The sequence below is a fragment of the Mustelus asterias genome, chromosome 10 (assembly GCF_964213995.1).
Source record: "Mustelus asterias chromosome 10, sMusAst1.hap1.1, whole genome shotgun sequence".
In the NCBI taxonomy this organism is placed as follows: domain Eukaryota; kingdom Metazoa; phylum Chordata; class Chondrichthyes; order Carcharhiniformes; family Triakidae; genus Mustelus; species Mustelus asterias.
Genome location: NC_135810.1, coordinates 126839213 through 126861887, shown reverse-complemented (window position 1 = coordinate 126861887; position 22675 = coordinate 126839213). Strand labels below are relative to the sequence as shown.

Sequence of the window (22675 nt, the reverse complement as noted above, 5' to 3'; positions counted from 1 at the left end):
TTACAGAGAGTAGTGGGTGTCTGAAACTCGTTGCCGGGAGACGGTAGTGACTTTTAAGGGGCATCTTGACAAATACATGAATAGGATGGGCAGAGATATGGTCCCCAGAAGGGTAGGGGCTTTTAGTTAAGTCGGGCAGCATGGTCGGTGCAGGCGTAGAGGGCCGAAGAGCCTGTTCCTATGCTGTAATTTTCTTTGTTCTTTGAACCTCAGCCCGGCCAGGCCCGACCCAAACCCCGGCCAGGCCCGGCCCAAACCCCGGCCAGGCCCGGCCCAAACCCCGGCCAGGCCCGGCCCAAACCCCGGCCAGGCCCGGCCCAAACCCCGGCCAGGCCCGGCCCAAACCCCGGCCAGGCCCGGCCCAAACCCCGGCCAGGCCCGGCCCAAACCCCGGCCAGGCCCGGCCCAAACCCCGGCCCAAACCCCGGCCAGACCCGACCCGAACCCCGACCAGACCCGACCCAAACCTTGCCCAGACCCGACCCAAACCCCGGCCAGACCCGACCCAAACCCCGGCCAGACCCGACCCAAACCCCGGCCAGAACCGGCCCAAACCTCGGCCAGACCCAGTCCAAGCCCAAGTTGTTCCCTTGTTTAAGAAAGGAAGCTAGGATAATCCAGGAAATGATAGGCCGGTGAGCCTGACGTCAGTGGTGCGGAAGCTTTTGGAGATGTTGAGAAATCATAGAAACCCTACAGCACAGAAAGAGGCCATTCGGCCCATCGAGTCTGCACCGACCACAATCCCACCCAGGCCCTACCCCTATTTTTACCCACTAATCCCTCTAACCTACACATCCCAGGATACTAAGGGGCAATTTTAGCATGGCCAATCAACCTAACCCACACATCTTTGGACTGTGGGAGGAAACCGGAGCACCCGGAGGAAACCCACGCAGACACGAGGAGAATGTGCAAACTCCACACAGTCAGTGACCCAAGCCAGGAATCGAACCCAGATCCCTGGAGCTGTGAAGCAGCAGTGCTAACCACTGTGCTACCGTGCCGCCCCAGGGACAGGATATATGCACATTTGGAGGAAAATGGGTTAGTTCGTGACAGGCAGCATGGTTTTGTACAGGGAAGGTCATGTCTCACCAACTTGATTGAGTTTTTTGAAGAGGTGACAGATAATTGATGAAAGAAGGGATGTGGGTGTAGTTTGTATCGACTTTAAGGCGTTTGACAAGGTCCCACATGGCAGACTGGTACAAAAACTAAAATCAGATGGGATTCGGGGTGGGCTGGCTGGATGGATACAGAACTGGCTTGGTTATAGAAGAGAGAATAGCGGTGGGTGTTTTACAGAATGGAGATCTGTAGCTAGTGGTGTTCCGCAGGGATCAGCGCTGGGACCTGATTTTATTTTATTTATTTATTGTCACATGTATCAGTAGAGTGAAAAGTATTGTTTCTTGCATGTTATACAAAGCATACCATTCATAGAGAAGGAAAGGAGAGTGCAGAATGTAGTGTTACAGTCATAGCTAGGGTGTAGAGAAAGATCAACTTAATGCAAGGTAGGTCCATTCAAAAGTCTGACAGCAGCAGGGAAGAAGCTGTTCTTGAGTCGGTTGGTACGTGACCTCAGACTTTTGTATCTTTTTGCCAACGGAAGGTGGAAGAGAAACAACCTCTGTTGTTTGTCGTATATATAAATGATCTGGAGAAAAATGTAGGGAGTCTGATTAGTAAGTTTGCGGACGACACAAAGATTGGTGGAGTTGCTGATAGTGCCGGGGATTGTCAGAGGATACAACAGGATAGAGATAGATTGGAGACTTGGACACAGAAATGGCAGATGGAGTTTAATCTGGACAAATGTGAGGTGATACATTTTGGAGGATCAAATTTAGGTGTGAATTATGTTGTAAATGGCAGAAACCTGCGGAACATTAACATACAGAGGGATCTGGGCGGCAGGTCCACAGTTCCCTAAAAGTGGCAACACAGGTGGCCAAGGTGATTAAGAAGGCATATGGCATGCTTGCCTTCGTCAGCCGGGGCACTGAGTACAAGAGTTGGGAAATCATATTGCAGCTATATAAAACCTTGGTTAGACCGCATTTAGAGTATTGTGTGCAGTTCTGGTCACCACACTACCAGAAGGATGTGGAAGCTTTGGAGAGAGTGCAAAGAAGGTTCACCAGGATGTTGCCTGGTCTCGAGGGTGTTGGGTATGAGGAGAGGTTGAATAAACTAGGATTGTTTTCAATGGAAAGACGGAGGCTGAGGGGAGACCTGACAGAGGTCTACAAAATGATGAGAGGCACAGACAGGGTGGATAGTCAGAGGCTTTTTCCCAGGGTGGAAGTGTCAATTACACGGGGGCACAGGTTCAAGGTGAGAGGGGGAAAGTTTAAGGGAGATGTGTGGGGGAAGTTTCTCATAGAGAGTGGTGGGTGCCCGGAACGCGCTGCCAGAGGAGGTGGTGGAAGCAGGCACATTAGCAACATTTAAGAGGCATCTGGGTGGGTGCATGAATAGGGAGGGAATAGAGGGATACGGACCGAGTACAGGCAGAAGGTGTTTTTTAGTTTAGTTAGGGCATCATGATGGGCACAGGCTTGGAGGGCCGAAGGGCCTGTTCCTGTGCTGTACTTTTCTTTGTAAACCTACCCAGAGCCAGCGCAGTCCTTGTCTATACACAGCTCAGTTCTCGGCCAACCCTCGCTATCTTTAGTCCAGTTGCTGCAACAATCAAAAATCTGCCTGTGTCTCAGCTTCAGAATAACAGGAACCGGCCTGAACCTGGACCGAGCATCCAAAATAAAAATACTCACGTTTTAATTCAGCAAAATTGACAGTTTAATACTCAAAAAGTGAGATGGAAGTGAATTGTTTTATAAAATCACCAGATTTATACTTTGATATTATAAACTGGAAAGTTCTAGAAGCATACAGCAGGCTCGGGAGGGAGGGAGGAGGGGGTGAGCACAGTGGGGAGGGGGGGTGAGCATAGTGGGGAGGGGGGGAGGGGGAGGGGGGGGAGGGGGAGGGGGGGGGTGCAGGAAGGGAGAAACCGAGACTTGTGGAAAGGAGGAAAGCTGGGTGTGGGACTGGGAGGGTAGGGGGTGCCCAAGTGAAGGGGGAGTGGGTGCGGGCAGTGGGTGGGGAGGGCGGTGGATGCAGGCAGTGGGAGGAGATGGGGGAGGGGGACGGGGAGGGGGTGGGGGCAGATACGAGGAGAGAGTCCCCAATCTTGCTCTCTGTATATCTCCAGAACTCTCCAATGTTCCTGACTTTTGTTGCTTACCTTATTTTGGTATTTTTGATATGAATTAATTTAAACACCACGAACAGTACAGTACAGATAATGCAGAGTTAAAGATATATTTTTTAATACATCGCAGACCTCACACTCTGCAACATTCCCAATACCCGTGCATTCCCTGCCACTGCGGATAGTCTAACAACGTTTCACTCACATCACACAATGGTCAAATTCCTCTCCTCACAACCTCAATAAATACTCTAGGTTTGGAATGTTCCCCTTACTCCCACAGCAGGCTAAACGCAAGGGACAACCCTTGCCCCTGCTGTTCCTGCTGGACTCCACTCCCCAAGGGGGAGGAGGGGGAGGCGGGGGAGACGAGGGAGGCGGGAGAGGAGGGGGAGGCAGGGGAGGCGGGTGTGTGCATCCGATCCAGCTGGAACAGCCCGGTCCAGGGTCCCATCCAACCCTCAATCACTACCAGAATCACCAGAACATCCCCAGAACTTCCACCCTGGCAAAAGCTGAACATAAAATACAAGATTCCATTTACAAGAGCCTGTTCCCCATTAACCACATAGCACCCCCTTCCCAAAGTCCAGAGCTCCAAGCTACCAGGGTCCCGGGGAGGGGGAGAAGAGCGAGAGAGGGAGGGAGGGAGTTCCAAGGAGGGAGGGAGTTCCAGGGAGGGAGGGAGTTCCAAGGAGGGAGGGAGGGAGGGAGTTCCAAGGAGGGAGGGAGGGAGTGAGTTCCAAGGAGGGAGGGGAGTTCCGAGGAGGGAGGGAGTTCCATGGAGGGGGGGGGGGGGGGGGGGGAGTTCCAAGGAGGGAGGGAGTTCCGAGGAGGGAGACCATACAGCCCCATGTGGTCCACAAAAAGAATATATACAAACTAGGAGTGTGCTCCAAGCTCTGACACACCGTCCCATAGTACCTTAGTGTTTCGATTCGGAAAAGATTATGAAGCCAAGAAATCTGAAAATGATTGGAGTTTAAGCAGGAAATTCCCCTAAAATTCTAACACGTCAGAGAGTTTGTTTCAGACACACGGACTTCAAATAATATTTTTTGGGTGTTTTGGGTTTAATGCAGTTTCCTCATTGCCGTCCACTCTGCCCCTCTTTCAGCTTCTGGTGTGTTTGCTCTCATTGTTCCTCCAGCCAGGATGGCTTTTCCGAGCCAGACACATTCATCTTGACGTTAAACTGTTTGAGAGTTTGCTCCAGCTGCTGTTGGTTGCCTGCGAAGTAGGCTGAGATGGCGTTGTGGAAGAGCAGCAACTGTTTATGCATCACTTTCACCTAGCGGGTCAAATCACAAAGCCGGTCAGAGCCACGCGGCACAGCACAGCACAGCAAGCTCACAGGAAGCACCTCGCGCCCCCCCCCCCCCCCCCGACAGCCCCACCCCCACCGACACCGGTCCCCCTCGCCCCCACCGACACCACCCCCACCCCACCGACACCTGCCCCCTCGCCCCCACCGACACCCCCCCCACCCCACCGACACCCCCCCCCACCCCACCGACACCCCCCCCCGCCCCCACCGACACCGGTCCCCCTCGCCCCCACCGACACCGGTCCCCCTCGCCCCCACCGACACCCCCCCACCGACAACTGTCCCCCTCGCCCCCACTGACACCTGTCCCCCTCGTCCCCACCGACACCTGTCCCCCTCGTCCCCACCGACACCTGTCCCCCCCAAGCCCCCGACAACTGTCCCCCTCGCCCCCACTGACACCTGTCCCCCCCGTCCCCACCGACAACTGTCCCCCTCGCCCCCACCGACACCTGTCCCCCTCGTCCCCACCGACACCTGTCCCCCTCGTCCCCACCGACACCTGTCCCCCTCGTCCCCACCGACACCTGTCCCCCTCGCCCCCACTGACACCTGTCCCCCTCGTCCCCACCGACACCTGTCCCCCTCGCCCCCACCGACACCTCCTCGCCCCCACCGACACCCCCCGTCCCCACCGACACCTGTCCCCCCCCCGCCCCCGACAACTGTCCCCCTCGCCCCCACTGACACCTGTCCCCCTCGCCCCCACCGACACCTGTCCCCCCCGTCCCCACCGACACCTGTCCCCCCCGCCCCCACCGACACCTGTCCCCCTCGTCCCCACCGACACCTGTCCCCCTCGCTCCCACCGACACCTGTCCCCCTCGTCCCCACCGACACCTGTCCCCCTCGCTCCCACCGACACCTGTCCCCCTCGCTCCCACCGACAACTGTCCCCCCCGTCCCCACCGACACCTGTCCCCCTCGCCCCCACCGACACCTGTCCCCCTCGCCCCCACCGACACCTGTCCCCCTCGCTCCCACCGACACCTGTCCCCCTCGCCCCCACCGACACCTGTCCCCCTCGCCCCCACCGACACCTGTCCCCCTCGCCCCCACCGACACCTGTCCCCCTCGCCCCCACCGGCACCTGTCCCCCTCGCCCCCACCGGCACCTGTCCCCCTCGCCCCCACCGACTCTCCCCCGCCCCCACTGTTGGATTGCATCAAAAACCAAAGAACAAAGAAAATTACAGCACAGGAACAGGCCCTTCGGCCCTCCAAGCCTGCACCAACCATGCTGCCCGACTGAACTAAAACCCCCTACCATCCCGGGGACCATATCCCTCTATTCCCATCCTATTCATGTATTTGTGAAGACGCCCCTTAAAAGTCACGACCGTATCCGCTTCCACTACCTCCCCCGGCAGCGAGTTCCAGGCACCCACTACTCTCTGTGTAAAAAATCTGCCTCGTACATCTCCTTTAAACCTTGCCCCTCACACCTTAAACCTGTGCCCCCTAGTAATTGACTCTTCCACCCTGGGAAAAAGCTTCTGTCTATCCACTCTGTCCATGCCTCTCATAATCTCGTAGACTTCTATCAGGTCGCCCCTCAACCTCCGTCACTCCAGTGAGAACAAACCAAGTTTCTCCAACCTCTCCTCATAGCTAATGCCCTCCATACCAGGCAACATCCTGGTAAATCTTTTCTGTACCCTCTCTAAACCCTCCACATTCTTCTGGTAGTGTGGTGACCAGAATTGAACACTATATTTCAAGTGTGGCCTAAGGTTCTATAAAGCTGCAACATGACTTGCCAATTTTTAAACTCAATACTCCGGCCGATGAAGGCAAGCATGCCGTATGCCTTCTTGACTACCTTCTCCACCTGCATTGCCACTTTCAGTGACCTGTGTACCTGTACACCCAGATCCCTCTGCCTATCAATACTCCTAAGGGTTCCGCCATTTACTGTATATTTCCTATCTGTATTAGACCTTCCAAAATACATTACCTCACATTTGTCCGGATTAAACTCCATCTGCCATCTCTCCGCCCAAGTCTCCAACTGATCTGTATCCTGCTGTATCCTCTGATGGTCCTCATCGCTATCCGCAAATCCACCAACCTTTGTGTCGTCCGCAAACTTACTAATCAATCCAGTTACATTTTCCTCTAAATCACTTATATATATTACAAACAGCAAAGGTCCCAGCACTGATCCCTGAGGAACGCCACTTGTCACAGCCCTCCATTCAGAAACGCACCCTTCCACTGTTACCCTCTGTCTTCTTTGACCGAGCCAGTTTTGTATCCACCTTGCCAGCTCACCTCTGATCCCATGCGACTTCACCTTCTGCACCAGTCTGCCATGAGGGACCTTGTCAAAGGCCTTACTGAAGTCCATGTAGACAACATCCACTGCCCTACCCTCATCAATCATCTTCATCACTTCCTCGAAAAACCCGATCAAATTAGTGAGACACGACCTCCCCTTCACAAAACCATGTTGCCTCTCACTAATACATCCACTGATTTCCAAGTGAGAATAAATCCTGTCTCAAAGAATCCTCTCCAATAATTTTCCTACCACTGATGTAAGGCTCACCGTCCTGTAATTAACTGGATTATTCTTGCTACCCTTCTTAAACAAAGAAACAACATTGACTTTAACCTGGTGTTGTTAAAACTCTTACTAGATTTACCCCAGTCCAACGCCGGCATCTCCACATCATGACCTCCCCTGTAGCCAGTGAGGATACAAAGATTTCTCTCAAGGCCCCAGCAATTTCCTCTCTTGCCTCTCTCAGTATTCTGGGGTATATCCCATCAGGCTCTGGGGACTTGTCTACCTTAATGTTTCTCAAGAACCCCAATACCACCTCCTTTTTGATCTCAACATGACTCAAACTATCCACACATCCTTTCCCAGACTCATCATCCACCAAGTCCTTCTCTTTGGTGAATACTGACGCAAAGTACTCATTTAATACCTCGCCCATTTCCTCTGGCTCCACACATAGATTCCCTCCCTTGTCCTTGAGTGGACCAACCCTCTCCCTGGCTACCCTCTTGCTTCTTATATATCTATAAAAAGCCTTGGGATTTTCCTTAATCCTGCTGGCCAATGCTTTTTCATGACCCCTTTTAGCTCTTCTTACTCCTTGCTTCAGTTTCTTTCTACTTTCCTTGTATTCCACACTTGCTTCGTGTGTTCCCAGCCTCCCAACTTTGACAAATGCTTCCTTTTTCTCTTTGACTAGGCTCACAATATCTCTCATTATCCAAGGTTCCCAAAACTTGCCATACTTATCCTTCATCCCTACAGGAATGTGCTGATCCTGAATCCCTATCAACTAACATTTGAAAGCCTCCCACATGCCAGATGTTGATTTGCCCTCAAACATCTGCCCCCAATCTACATTCTTCAGTTCCTGCCTAATATTGTTGTAATTAGCCTTCCCTCAATTTAGCACCTTAACTTGAGGACTCCACTTATCTTTATCCATCAGTACCTTAAAGCTTACTGAATTGTTGTCACTGTTCCCGAACTGCTCCCCTACTGAAACATCGATCACCTGGCCGGGCTCATTCCCCAATACCAGGTCCAGCACGGCCCCTTCCCGAGTTGGACTATCTACATACTGTTTCAGGAAACCCTCCTGGATGCTCCTTACAAACTCTGCCCCATCCATGCCCCTAGCACTAAGTGAGTCCCAGTCAATATAGGGGAAGTTAAAATCTCCCACCACAACAACCCTGTTATTTTTACACCTTGCCAAAATCTGCCTACAGATCTGTTCCTCTATCTCCTGCTGGCAGTTGGGTGGCCTATAGTAAACCCCCAACATTGTGACTACACCTTTCCTATTCCTGAGCTCCATCCATATTACCTCGCTGTATGAACCCTCCGAGGTGTCCTCTCGGAGTACAGCTGTGATATTCTCCTTAACCAGTAGTGCAACTCCCCCACCCCTTTTACATCCCCCCTATCCCGCCTGAAACACCTGTATCCTGGAATGTTAAGCTGCCAATCCTGTCCTTCCCTTAACTAAGTCTCTGTAATGGCAACATCATAGTTCCTAGTACTAATCCAAGCTCTAAGTTCATCTGCCCGACCTGTTACACTTCTCGCATTGGAACAAATGCACTTCAATCCACCAGACCCTCTCTGATTAGCAACCCCACCCTGCCTGCTGTTTCTCTGAGTCTTACTGGCCCTACTCTCTGGTTCCCCTTCAGCTAATTCACCTTTGCTTTGGTTCCCACCCCCCTGCCAAACTAGTTTAAATCCTCCCGTGTGTCACTAGCAAACCTCCCGGCCAGAATATTTATGCCCCTCCAGTTTAGATGCAACCCGTCCTTCTTGTACAGGTCCCATCTGCCCTGGAAGAGACCCCAATGGTCCAGATGTCTGAAACCCTCCCTCCTACACCAGCTGTTTAGCCACGTGTTGAGCTGCACTATCTTCCTATTCCTCGCCTCACTAGCACGTGGCACAGGGAGTAATCCTGAGATTACAACCCTAGAGGTCCTGCTTTTTAACTTTTTACCTAACTCCCTAAACTGCTGCTGCAGGACCTCATCACTCTTCCTGCCTATGTCGTTAGTACCAATATGTACCACGATCTCTCGCTGTTCACCCTCTCCCTTCAGAATGCTTTCTGTCCGTTCAGAGATATCCTGGACCCTGGCACCAGGGAGGCAACATCCCATCCTGCAGTCCCTTTCACGTCCACAGAAACGCCTATCTGTATCCCTAACTATAGAGTGCCTTATAACTATTGCTCTAGTGCTCTTTGTCCCTTCCTGCTTAACAACCGAGCCAGCCGTGGTATCACTGCTCTGGCTGCTGCTGCTGGTATTCCCTGATAGCCCATCTCCCCCAACAGTATCCAAAATGGTATACTTGTTAGAGAGGGGGATGACCACAGGGGATTCCTGCACTAACTGCCTGCCCCTTCTGGCAGTCACCCATCTATCTGCCTGCACCTTCAGCGTGAGGAATTTACACACGCGAGGATTTAAACACCTTTGGCACCAGGCCAAATCCAGCTGCTGCTGTTCCAGCCAAGAGGATGGGATTGGGATTGGAATGGAACTTTCATTGGGATTGCAATCGGGATGAGATAGATGGGAATTGGGATGGGATCGAGATACAGGATGGGGATGAGCTGGGTTTGGGATGGGATTTTGATTGGGATGGGGATGAGGATCAGATCGGGATCAGGATTGCTCCCTCTAGGTGCAGGGCTGGTTTAGACAGCTGAAAAATTACTGATGTCACAAACCCATCTTCAAAAAGCCAGGTCACTACAGGTCACTCAGATTAACCTCAGCATCAAGAAGCTGCCAGAAATAATAAACCCATCAACAGTCACATCGACAACTGAGAGTTAACAATAGCAAACCAGACGCATTTGTTTCGGGAAAATTGTGTTTAATCAACTTGAGTTCTTAGAGGAGGGAACAGAGAGGGTCGATGAGGGTAATGCTGTTGATGTGGTGTACATCGACTTTCAAAAGGCATTCGATACAGTGCCATACAACAGACCTAGAATTAGAATCAGAATCTAAGGCACAGAGACAGGCCCTTCAGCCCAAATTGGTCCATGCTGACCAAAATGCCCATCTAAGTTAACCCCATTTGCCTGCATTTGGCCCATATCCCTCTAAACCTTTCCTATCCATGTATCTGTCCAAATCATTTTAAATGTTGTCAATGTCCCTGCCTCAATCACTTCCTCCGGCAGCTCATTTCACCTCTGAGTAAAAACGTTGCTCCCCAGGTTCCCATTAATTCTTTCCCCTCTTAACTTAAACCTGTGCCCTCTCGTTCTCAATTCCCCAATCCTGGGAAAAAGACTGAGTGCGTTCATCTATCCCTGCCTCTCACGATCTTATACACCTCTATAAGATCACCCCTCAGTCTCCTACACTCCAAAGAAAAAGTCTTAAGCCTGTCCAATCTCTCCCTATAACTCAGTCCCTTGAGTTCTGCTAATATCCGTGTTAATCTCTTCTGCACCCTCTCCAGTTTAATAACATCTTCCCGACAGCAAGGCGACCAAAACTGAACAAATACTCCAGCTGCGACCTCATCAATGTCCTGGAACAAAACCTCCCAATTTCTATACCCAATGCCCTGACTGATAAAGGCCAGCATGCCAAAAACCTTCTTCACTGCTCTATCTACCTGTGACTCCACCTTTAGAGAACCGTGCACCTGAACTCCAAGGCTCCTCTGTTCCACAATACTCCCTAAGGTCCTACCATTCACCGAGAAAGTCCTACCTTGATTTGACTTTCCAAACTGCAACACCTCACACTTATCTGTATTGAACTCCATTTGCCATTTCTTGGCCCACTTCCCCAGCTGATCAAAATCCTGCAACAATTTTTGATAACCTTCCTCACTGTCTACAATACCACCTATTTTAGTGTCATCTGCAAACTTACTGATCATGCCTTGTACATTCTCATCCAAATCGTTGATATAGATAACCTGTGAGAAAAGCTATAACTGATGGAATAAATGGGACGGCAGCAATGCGGATATGGGATTGGCTGAGTGACAGAATAATGATGTTCCCCAGGGGTCAGTGTTGGGACCATTGCTCTTCCTGATAAATATATTAGTGATCTAGATCTTGCTGCGCAAGGCACGAGCTCAAAATTTGGAAGCATTGTGAACGGTGAGGATCTTAGTGGTAAAGTGCAAAAGGACATAGGCAGGATGGTGGAACTGGGTGAAGTTCAATGCAGTGAAGTGTGAGGTGGTGCACTTTGGTAGGAAGAACATGGAGAGACAATCTATGGGCGGCACGGTGGCACAGTGGTTAGCATTGCTGCCTCGCAGTGCCAGGGACCCAGGTTCGATTCTGGCCTCGGGTCACTGTCTTTGCAGAGTCTGTACGTTCTCCGTGTCTGCGTGGGTTTCCTCCGGGTGCTCCGGTTTCCTCCCACAGTCCAAAGATGTGCAGGTTAGGTTGATTGGCCATACTAAATGGACCCTAGTGTCAGGGGACAAGCAGGGTAAATGTGTGGGGTTACAGGAATAGAGACTGGGTGGGATTGTGGTCGGTACAGATTCGATGGGCCAAATGGTCTCCTACTGTACTGTAGGATTCTATGATTCTATGAAAATAAGGGGTAAAATTGTTAAAGGGGTGCAGGAGCGGAGGGAGCTGGGGGTATCTGTGCACAGATCATTAAAGGTGGCAGGACAGGTGGAGAGAGCAGTTAATAAAGCAAATAGTATTCTGGGGTTTATTAATAGAGGCATAGAGTACAAGAAGGAGGGCATGTTGGAATTGTACAAAACACTCCCGCCTCAACTGGCATATTGCATGCAGTATCTGGGCACCACACTTTAGGAAGGATATGAAGGCATTGGAGAGAGTGCAGAAACGATTCACAGGAATGGTTCTGGGGAGGAGGAACTTCAGTTCCAGGTTCGAATTGGAGAGGTTGTTATACAACAACATCCTGTCCACTGTCTGAACACCTCCAGTAACAACAAGTTACAAAGCAGGAAACCATCCCCAATAGCCAATCAGTACCTTGTTCTCCTCCAGAAATTTCAGCTTGATGGTGACATCACTGCGTAATCTCTCATACTTCTCCTTGTGTACCAGATACAGCTGCTGCGCCAAGTCTATCTTCGGCAGTGTGACGGAATCACGGGGTCCCAGGTTCAGCTCCTCAAGATCAGTGCGATAAGCATCATATTCCAATCTGCAATGGGCAGCACAGGTTAGACAGGCTAAAAGTACCTCCATAAGACAGTTTAGATAGACAGCAAACATCTCTACATTGTCCCCATCAAACACTCCCAGGACAGGTTCAGCACTGGGTTAGATACAGAGTAAAGCTCCCTCTACACTGTGCCCCATCAAACACTCCCAGGACAGGTACAGCACGGGGTTAGATACAGAGTAAAGCTCCCTCTACACTGTGCCCCATCAAACACTCCCAGGACAGGTACAGCATGGGGTTAGATACAGAGTAAAGCTCCCTCTACACTGTGCCCCATCAAACACTCCCTGGACAGCTACAGCACGGGGTTAGATACAGAGTAAAGCTCCCTCTACACTGTCCACCATCAAACACTCCCTGGACAGCTACAGCATGGGGTTAGATACAGAGTAAGGTTCCCTCTCCACTATCCCCATCAAACACTGCCTGGACAGGTATAGCACGGGGTTAGATACCCAGTAAAGCTCTCCCTTCACTGTCCCCCATCAAACACTCCCAGGACAGGTACAGCACGGGGTTAGATACAGAGTAAAGCTCCCTCTACACTGTCCCCATCAAACACTCCCAGGACAGGTACAGCACGGGGTTAGATACAGAGTAAAGCTCCCTCTACACTGTCCCCATCAAACACTCCCAGGACAGGTACAGCACGGGGTTAGATACAGAGTAAAGCTCCCTCTACACTGTCCCCCATCAAACACTCCCAGGACAGGTACAGCACGGGGTTAGATACAGAGTAAAGCTCCCTCTACACTGTCCCCCATCAAACACTCCCAGGACAAAGATAAAGGCAAAATACTGCAGATGCTGGAATCTGAAACAAAAGCAGAAAATGCTGGAAAATCTCAGCAGGTCTGTATCTGTAGAGAGAGAATAGAGTCAACGTTTTGAGTCTGGATGATCCTTCATCAGAGCGTGCTTTAGGCCACAGCTGGAGCACTGTGTGCAGTTCTGGTCATCTCACTACAGGAAGGATGTGATTGCACTGGAGGGGGGGGGCAGAGGAGATTCACCAGGATGTTTTCTGGGCTGGAGCATTTGACCCATCAGGAGAGACTGGATAGGCTCCTGGCTGGGGAATTAAATTTGGTCTTTGCTTCAGTCTTCACAAAGGAAGACATGAATAATGTACCAGAAGTGTTGAGAGAAACATGTTTTAATGAGGAGCTGAAGGAAATCAGCATTAGAAGAGAAATGGTTTTGGGGAAATTGATGGGATTGAAGGTGGATAAATCTCCAGGTCCGAATAATCTTCATCCCAGAGTACTTAAGGAAGTGGCCCTGGAAATAGTAGATCCATTGGTGGTCATTTTCCAAAATTCTTGGACTCTGGACTGGTTCCTACAGATTGGAGGGTAGCGAATGTAAGCCCGCGATTCAAAAAGGGGGAAAGAGAGAAAACAGGGAACTATAGACCAGTGAGCCTAACGTCGGTACTGGGGAAGTTGCTGGAGTCCATTATCAAGGATTTCATAACTCAGCATTTGGAAGGCAGTGGTATAATCAGACAAAGTCAGCATGGATTTACAAAAGGGAAATCATGCTTGATGAATCTATTGGAATTTTTAAGAATGTAATTAATAGACTTGACTGAGGAGAACCAGTGGATGTGATTTATTTAGACTTTCAGAAGGCTTTCAACAAGATCTCACATAACAGACTACTATGTAAAGTTAAAGCACACAGGATTGTGGGTAATGTCTTAAGATGGATAAAAAGCTGGTTAGCAGATAGCAAGCAAAGAGTTGGCTTAAATGGGTCTTTTTCTAATTGGCAGTCAGTGAATAGTGGGGCTTCTCTGATCTTCGGGTAAGCGTTCTCCAAGGTGGCCTTCACGACACACGACAACGCAGAATCGCTGAGCAGAAACTGATAGCCAAGTTCCACACACGAGGACGGCCTCAACCGGGATCTTGGGTTCATGTCACACTATCTGTAACCCCCACGACTTGCCTGGGCTTGCAAAATCTCACTAACTGTCCTGGCTGGAGACAATACACACCTCTTTAACCTGTGATTATCCCTCTCTCCACTCCCATGTCTGTACCTGTAAAGACTTGATTACCTGTGAAGACTCGCATTCCAACCATTATCTTGTAATTGAGTTTGTGTCTTATATGCCCTTTCTGTGAACCCAATCCTCCACTCACCTGATGAAGGGGCAGCACTCCGAAAGCTCGAGCTACCAAATATACCTGTTGGACTTTAACCTGGTGCTGTGAGACTTCTTACGGAGTTTAGAAGAGTGAGCGGGGATTTCATAGAACTTATAACATTCTAACAGGGTTAGACAGGGTAGATTCAGAAAGAATGTTCCCGATGGTGGGGGAGTCCAGAACTAGGGGTCATAGTTTGAGGATAAGGGGTAAACCTTTTAGGACTGAGGTGAGGAGAAATTTCTTCACCCAGAGGGTGGTGAATGTGTGGAATTCACTCTCACAGAAAGTAGTTGAGGGCAAAACACGGTGTGATTTCAAGAAGGAATTAGATAGGGGTACAGGTTCATAGCGCCTTGAAAGTGGAGTCACAGGTGGACAGAGTGGTGAAGAAGGCATTTGACATGCTTGGTTTCATTGGTCAGAACATTGAAACAGGAGTTGGGAAATTGTATAAGATATTAGTAAGACCACACTTGGAGTACTGTGTACAGTTCTGGTCACTCTATGATAGAAAGGATATTATTAAACTAGAAAAAGTGCAGAAAAGATTTACTAGGATGCTACCGGGACTTGATGGTTTGAGTTATTATGGAGAGACTGGGACTTTTTCCCCTGGAGCGTAGGAGGCTGAGGGGTGATCTTATAGAGGTCTATAAAATAATGAGGGGCACAGATCAGCTTGAAAGTCAATATCTTTTCCCAAAGGCAGGGGAGTCTAAAACTAGAGGGCATAGGTTTAAGGTGAGAGGGGAGAGATACAAAAGGGTCCAGAGGGGCAATTTTTTCACACAGAAGGTGGTGAGTGTCTGGAACAAGCTGCCAGAGGTAGTAGTAGAGGTGGGTACAATTTTGTCTTTTAAAAAAACATTGAGACAGTTACAGGGTAAGATGGGTATAGAGGGATATGGGCCAAATGTGGGCAATTGGGATTAGCTTAATGGTAAAAACAGGGCGGCATGAAAAAGTTGGGCCAAAGGGCCCGTTTCCATGCTGTAAACCTCGATGACTCTATATAGCTCTTGGGGCTAAAGGAATAAAAGGAATGGGGGTGAAGGGGATCAGGATATTGAATTCGATGATCAGCTGTGATCAAAATGAATGGGAGAGCAGGCTCGAAGGGCTGAATGGCCTCCTCCTGCTTCTAGTTTCTATGTTTCTATCCCCCCTGAACGGCCTGCTCCAATTTTAAAGATTCTGCCCCTTGTTCTGGACCTCCCCCAACCAGAGGAAAGAGTTTCTCCCTATCGACCCTGTCAAATCCCTGAATCATCTTCAACATTTCCATTAGACCAGCCCTTCATCTTCCAAGCTCTTGAGAACAGAAGTCCAGTCTGTACAATCTGTGCTCATAACATAATCACTCTGGCTCCAGCATAACGTCCTCGAAAGCTGTTCTGCTGATGGGATTGTGGCCTCACCTGGCATTCTCAAACAGTTTGATGGTGAGCAGTGTGTCCTCCATGGTCTTATTGACAAGAGTATTGATGCTGGACACAAAGAAGTTGATGGCTCCAAGCAGTGTTTCTCCATTCTTACAGAGCAACCTCTGAGTGTCCGCATTGTATCCAAACTCCTCCTGTGTGAGAGAAGGAAACAGAGGCAACCACTGAGTCAGCACGTGGTCCGCAGACACCCCCAGGGTCAGTGCGTGGTTCGCAGGCACCCCCAGGGTCAGCGCGCGGTCCGCAGGCACCCCCAGGGTCAGCGCGCGGACCGCAGACACCCCCAGGGTCAGCACGCGGTCCGCAGGCACCCCCAGGGTCAGCGCGCGGTCCGCAGGCACCCCCAGGGTCAGCACGCGGTCCGCAGGCACCCCCAGGGTCAGCGCGCGGTCCGCAGGCACCCCCAGGGTCAGCGCGCGGTCCGCAGGCACCCCCAGGGTCAGCGCGCGGTCCGCAGGCACCCCCAGGGTCAGCGCGCGGACCGCAGACACCCCCAGGGTCAGCACGCGGTCCGCAGGCACCCCCAGGGTCAGCGCGCGGTCCGCAGGCACCCCCAGGGTCAGCGTGCGGACCGCAGGCACCCCCAGGGTCAGCACGCGGTCCGCAGGCACCCCCAGGGTCAGCGTGCGGACCGCAGGCACCCCCAGGGTCAGCACGCGGTCCGCAGGCACCCCCAGGGTCAGCACGCGGTCCGCAGGCACCCCCAGGGTCAGCACGCGGTACAGAGACATTCCCCAGGGTCAGTGCAGTGTGTACACCCACCTCCCCAGGGTCAGCACACAGTACACTGACGCCTCCTGGGTCAGCATGGGGTTCGCACCCACCTCCCCGGGTCAGGGTGTACCTGGAGTTCTGGTGATTTCTGGCTGAGATCGGAGAAGGACTCTCCCAGGGCGCGCTGCGTCTGGACCATGTTGTAGAAGTGATTGGTGAGAGCCCGCGCCAGCCGCAGCACATTCTCATATTTCCGCTTTGTGTCACGGAGCAGTTCGATCTGTGCTTCCAGCTCCAGGTCCACAGTCCGAGAACCTCGTCCAAACCTCTCCGAGATCAGCTGCTTGGTGCACTGCGGAGATAGCGATGAGACAGTGTCATTGCAGGAACCCTGCCTCTCACACTCAATATCACAGCAACATGGGGAACTGAACACCGAGCAAACCCTGTCACAACGCACTGCACAGGAAAGGAGTATCACTCGCACCAGGAACCCCAACCAATGTCCTCAAAGACATGGATGAGCTCCACAAAAAACCAACACTGCAGCTGGCATCAGCACGGGCTCTCAATGGGACAGGGGGTTTGTTTATGAGACGTGGACATCGCTGGCCAGGCCAACATGTATTCCCATCCCCGACTGCCCCTTCAGGTGGTGGTGGTGAGCTGCCTTCTTGAATCGTTGCTGTCCAATGGTGTAGGTACACCCACAGTGCTGTTAGGGAATGGAATCCAGCGCACAGGAGGGTTGCTTCTCTGAGTGGAGGCCTGTGACTAGTGGTGTGCCACAGGGATCGGTGTTGGGTCCATTGTTGTTTGTCATCTATATCAATGATCTGGATGATAATGTGGTAAATTGGATCAGCAAGTTTGCTGATGATACAAAGATTGGAGGTGTAGTGGACAGTGAGGAAGGTTTTCAAAGCTTGCAGAGGGATTTGGACCAACTAGAAAAATGGGCTGAAAAATGGCAAATGGAATTTAACGCAGACAAGTGTGAGATATTGCACTTTGGAAGGACAAATCAAAGTAGAACGTACAGGGTAAATGGTAGGACTCTGAAGAGTGCAGTTGAACAGAGGGATTTGGGAATACAGGTACAGAATTCCCTAAAAGTGACGTCACAGGTGGATAGGGTCGTAAAGAGTGCCTTTGGTACATTAGCCTTTATAAATCGGAGTATCGAGTATAAAAGTTGGAGTGTTATGGTAAGGTTATATAAGGCATTGGTGAGGCCGAATTTGGAGTATTGTGTACAGTTTTGGTCACCTAGTTACAGGAAGGATGTTAATAAGGTTGAAAGAGTGCAGAGAAGGTTGACAAGGATGTTGCCGGGACTTGAGAAGCTGAGTTACAGAGAGAGATTGAATAGGTTGGGACTTGATTCCCTGGAGCGTAGAAGATTGAGGGGAGATTTGATAGAGGTGTATAAGATTTTGATGGGTATAGATAGAGTGAATGCAAGCAGGCTTTTTCCGCTGAGGCTAGGGGAGAAAAAAACCAGAGGGCATGGGTTAAGGGTGAAAGGAGAAAAGTTTAAAGGGAATATTAGGGGGGGCTTCTTCACGCAGAGAGTGGTGGGAGTGTGGAATGAGCTGCCGGATAAAGTGGTAAATGCGGGGTCACTTTTAACATTTAAGAAAAACTTGGACGGGTTCATGGATGAGAGGGGTGTGGAGGGATATGGTCCAAGTGCAGGTCAGTGGGACTAGGCAAAAAATGGTTCGGCACAGACAAGAAGGGCCAAAAGGCCTGTTTCTGAGCTGTAATTTTCTATGGTTCTAACAGTGCAGGAGCAGCACTGTGTTTCCGAGTCAGGATAGTGTGTTCACCGACACTCCTCCAACTGTGGAATAGCTGGAATTCGCCCAGAGAAAGGAAATTCAGCAGCAAAATACTGGGTACAGCACTGCTGGGCAGAGCGGCCCAGAACTAACACTGGGGGTGGGGTACACCCCTGTGCTTAATATAGGGAAGGGAGGGGCACAGTTCTATGCTTAATAGAGGAGGGGGGGGCGCACAGGGCCGCCAGTGGCAGGGGGGGATTGGGAGGGAAGCGCACAGGGCCACCGGGTTTGGGGGGGTGGGGGGGCGGGAGCGCACAGGGCCCCCAGTGAGGGGGGAGCGCACAGGGCCCCCAGTGAGGGGGGAGCGCACAGGGCCCCCAGTGAGGGGGGAGCGCACAGGGCCCCCAGTGAGGGGGGAGCGCACAGGGCCCCCAGTGAGGGGGGAGCGCACAGGGCCCCCAGTGAGGGGGGAGCGCACAGGGCCCCCAGTGAGGGGGGAGCGCACAGGGCCCCCAGTGAGGGGGGAGCGCACAGGGCTGTGTTTGGGCGGAGCGCACAGGGCTGTGTTTGGGCGGAGCGCACAGGGCTGTGTTTGGGCGGAGCGCACAGGGCTGTGTTTGGGCGGAGCGCACAGGGCTGTGTTTGGGCGGAGCGCACAGGGCTGTGTTTGGGCGGAGCGCACAGGGCTGTGTTTGGGCGGAGCGCACAGGGCTGTGTTTGGGCGGAGCGCACAGGGCTGTGTTTGGGCGGAGCGCACAGGGCTGTGTTTGGGCGGAGCGCACAGGGCTGTGTTTGGGCGGAGCGCACAGGGCTGTGTTTGGGCGGAGCGCACAGGGCTGTGTTTGGGCGGAGCGCACAGGGCTGTGTTTGGGCGGAGCGCACAGGGCTGTGTTTGGGCGGAGCGCACAGGGCTGTGTTTGGGCGGAGCGCACAGGGCTGTGTTTGGGCGGAGCGCACAGGGCTGTGTTTGGGCGGAGCGCACAGGGCTGTGTTTGGGCGGAGCGCACAGGGCTGTGTTTGGGCGGAGCGCACAGGGCTGTGTTTGGGCGGAGCGCACAGGGCTGTGTTTGGGCGGAGCGCACAGGGCTGTGTTTGGGCGGAGCGCACAGGGCTGTGTTTGGGCGGAGCGCACAGGGCTGTGTTTGGGCGGAGCGCACAGGGCTGTGTTTGGGCGGAGCGCACAGGGCTGTGTTTGGGCGGAGCGCACAGGGCTGTGTTTGGGCGGAGCGCACAGGGCTGTGTTTGGGCGGAGCGCACAGGGCTGTGTTTGGGCGGAGCGCACAGGGCTGTGTTTGGGCGGAGCGCACAGGGCTGTGTTTGGGCGGAGCGCACAGGGCTGTGTTTGGGCGGAGCGCACAGGGCTGTGTTTGGGCGGAGCGCACAGGGCTGTGTTTGGGCGGAGCGCACAGGGCTGTGTTTGGGCGGAGCGCACAGGGCTGTGTTTGGGCGGAGCGCACAGGGCTGTGTTTGGGCGGAGCGCACAGGGCTGTGTTTGGGCGGAGCGCACAGGGCTGTGTTTGGGCGGAGCGCACAGGGCTGTGTTTGGGCGGAGCGCACAGGGCTGTTTGGGCGGAGCGCACAGGGCTGTGTTTGGGCGGAGCGCACAGGGCTGTGTTTGGGCGGAGCGCACAGGGCTGTGTTTGGGCGGAGCGCACAGGGCTGTGTTTGGGCGGAGCGCACAGGGCTGTGTTTGGGCGGAGCGCACAGGGCTGTGTTTGGGCGGAGCGCACAGGGCTGTGTTTGGGCGGAGCGCACAGGGCTGTGTTTGGGCGGAGCGCACAGGGCTGTGTTTGGGCGGAGCGCACAGGGCTGTGTTTGGGCGGAGCGCACAGGGTTGTGTTTGGGCGGAGCGCACAGGGCTGTGTTTGGGCGGAGCGCACAGGGCTGTGTTTGGGTGGAGCGCACAGGGCTGTGTTTGGGGGGTGCGTACAGGGCTGTGTTTGGGGGGAGCGTACAGGGCTGTGTTTGGGCGGAGCGCACAGGGCTGTGTTTGGGTGGAGCGCACAGGGCTGTGTTTGGGCGGAGCGCACAGGGCTGTGTTTGGGAGAGCGTACAGGACTGTGTTCAACACTGGGAGGGATTACAGATCAGTGGCTTTTTTTCTTGCTGGTAATGGCTTCAGGGATGGCAGTTCAGGCAGTATGCTGCATCTCCTGTGGGATGTATGTGGTGAGGAAATCCAGTAGTGTTTCAGGAGATTTTAGTTGTAAGAAGTGCATTAGATTGCAGCTTCTGGAGGAGCGTGTAAAGGAGCTGGAGGGGGAGGTAGAGGAACTCCGCATAATTCGGGAGGCGGAGGTGGAAGTTGATAGGAGTTATAGAGAAATAGTAACTCCTAGAAATGAGGCTTGGGTCAATGCCAGGAGGAGGGGTAAGAAGCAATCGGGAAGACAATCCCCTGGGGCGGTTCCCCTCCATAATAGGTTTTCGGTGCTGGAGGCTACAGTTGAGGAGGAATCAACTGAGCATAGAGAGCAGATCTCTGGGGGTGAGCCGAGTGAGAAAGCTCAGGTGGTTAGGGGCTGTAAAAGACTGGGCCTTGTGATTGGGGACTCCACAATTAAGGGGACAGATAGGAGGGTCGGAACTAAAGGTAGGGACTCAGGGTTGGTGTGTTGCCTACCAGGGGCTGGGGTCCGGGATGTGTCTGACAGGGTATTCAGGACTCTTAGGGGGGAGGGAGATAAACCACAAGTTATTGTACATGTGGGGACACACGACATAGGGAGGATAGGGGAAGGGGATATTAGGCAGGGATTTATGGAGTTGGGGTGGAAACTAAAGGCCAAGACTGACAGAGTGGTTATCTCTGGACTCTTGCCTGTACCACGGGATAGTTTAGAGAGGAATAGGGAGAGGGAAGGTTTGAATTCATGGCTGAGGGGATGGTGCAGGAGGGAGGGGTTCAGGTACTTAAGCAATTGGGGCTCGTACTGGGGAAGGTGTGACCTCTATGAGAAGGATGGTCTACACCTTAATCAGAAGGGGACCAATATCCTGGGGGGTAAATTTGCTAAGGCCATGCAGGGAGGTTTAAACTGATTCGGGGGGGGGGAGGGATCCTGAGTAGTGGGGCTGAAAGTGAGGGATGCATGGATGGGGACTGCAATGCACGGCATTGCAGAGGTGGGGTGGAGCAGGGTTTGAAATGTGTATACTTCAATGCCAGGAGTATTCGCAATAAAGTGGGTGAACTTGCAGCGTGGATCAGTACCTGGGACTTCGATGTTGTGGCTATTTCAGAGACATGGATAGAGCAGGGGCAGGAATGGATGCTGCAGGTCCCGGGGTTCAAATGTTTTAGTCGAAGTAGGGAAGGAGGTAGAAGAGGGGGAGGGGTAGCATTATTGGTCAGAGATTGTATCACAGTGTCAGAGAGGAGGTTTGATGAGGACTTATCTGTTGAGGTAGTATGGGCGGAGATTAGAAATAGGAGAGGAGAGGTCACCCTGTTGGGAGTCTTTTATAGACCTCCTAAAAGTTCTAGAGAGGTTGAGGAAAGGATTGCGAAGTCAATCCTGCTTAGGAGTGAAAGTAATAGGGCAATTGTTATGGGGGATTTTAACTTGACTAATATTGACTGGAATTGTTATAGCTCTAGCTCGTTAGAGGGGTCAGTTTTTGTTCAAAGCGTGCAGGAAGGTTTTTTGACTCAGTATGTAGACAGGCCAACTAGAGGTGAGGCTATATTGGATCTGGTGCTGGGAAATGAGCCAGACCAGGTGCTAGACTTGGAAGTTGGTGTGCATTTTGGTGATAGTGACCACAATTCGGTTACGTTCACCTTAGTGATGGAAAGGGATAGGCATGAACCTCGGGCCAGTGGTTTTAGCTGGGGGAAGGGTAATTATGAGGCTATTAGGAGAGAATTAGGAAACATAGGTTGGACTAGGAGATTACAGGGACTGGGAACGTCCGACATGTGGAGTTTTTTCAAGGAGCAGCTACTGCGAGTCTGTGATAGGTATGTCCCTGTCAGGCAAGGAGGAATTGGTAGGGCTAGGGAACCGTGGTGCACCAAAAAAGTTTCTTTGTTGGTTAAAAAGAAAAAGGAGGCTTATGTTCGGATGAGACGTGAGCACTCGGGTAGTGCACTAGAAAGCTTTAGATTGGCTAAGAGGGAGTTGAAGAGCGAGCTTAGAAGGGCTAAAAGGGGACATGAGAAGACTTTGGCGGATAGGGTTAAAGAGAATCCTAAGGCGTTCTATAGGTATGTCAAGAACAGAAGGTTGGTTAGGGCAAGTTTAGGGCCAGTTATAGATGGCAGAGGGAAGTTTATGTGTGGAAACCGGAGGAGATTGGTGAAGCATTGAACCAATATT

At 52.1% G+C, this 22675-nt stretch overlaps 1 protein-coding gene across 5 annotated transcripts in view; it reads right to left on the bottom strand.

The window, feature by feature from the left end:
• Positions 1-795: 795 nt before the first annotated feature.
• LOC144499961 (arfaptin-2-like) overlaps positions 796-22675 on the bottom strand; it is a 107314-nt gene continuing 85434 nt past the window's right edge. For all 5 annotated transcript variants that reach the window (XM_078222692.1, XM_078222696.1, XM_078222694.1 and 2 more), the window contains 4 exons: positions 16697-16918; positions 15829-15986; positions 12056-12230; positions 796-4514 (listed from right to left, as the gene is read on the bottom strand). In XM_078222692.1, the coding sequence (XP_078078818.1) occupies positions 4359-4514; positions 12056-12230; positions 15829-15986; positions 16697-16918 (711 nt within the window). In that variant the 3' untranslated portion in view covers positions 796-4358. The remainder of the gene's footprint in view (positions 4515-12055; positions 12231-15828; positions 15987-16696; positions 16919-22675) is intronic.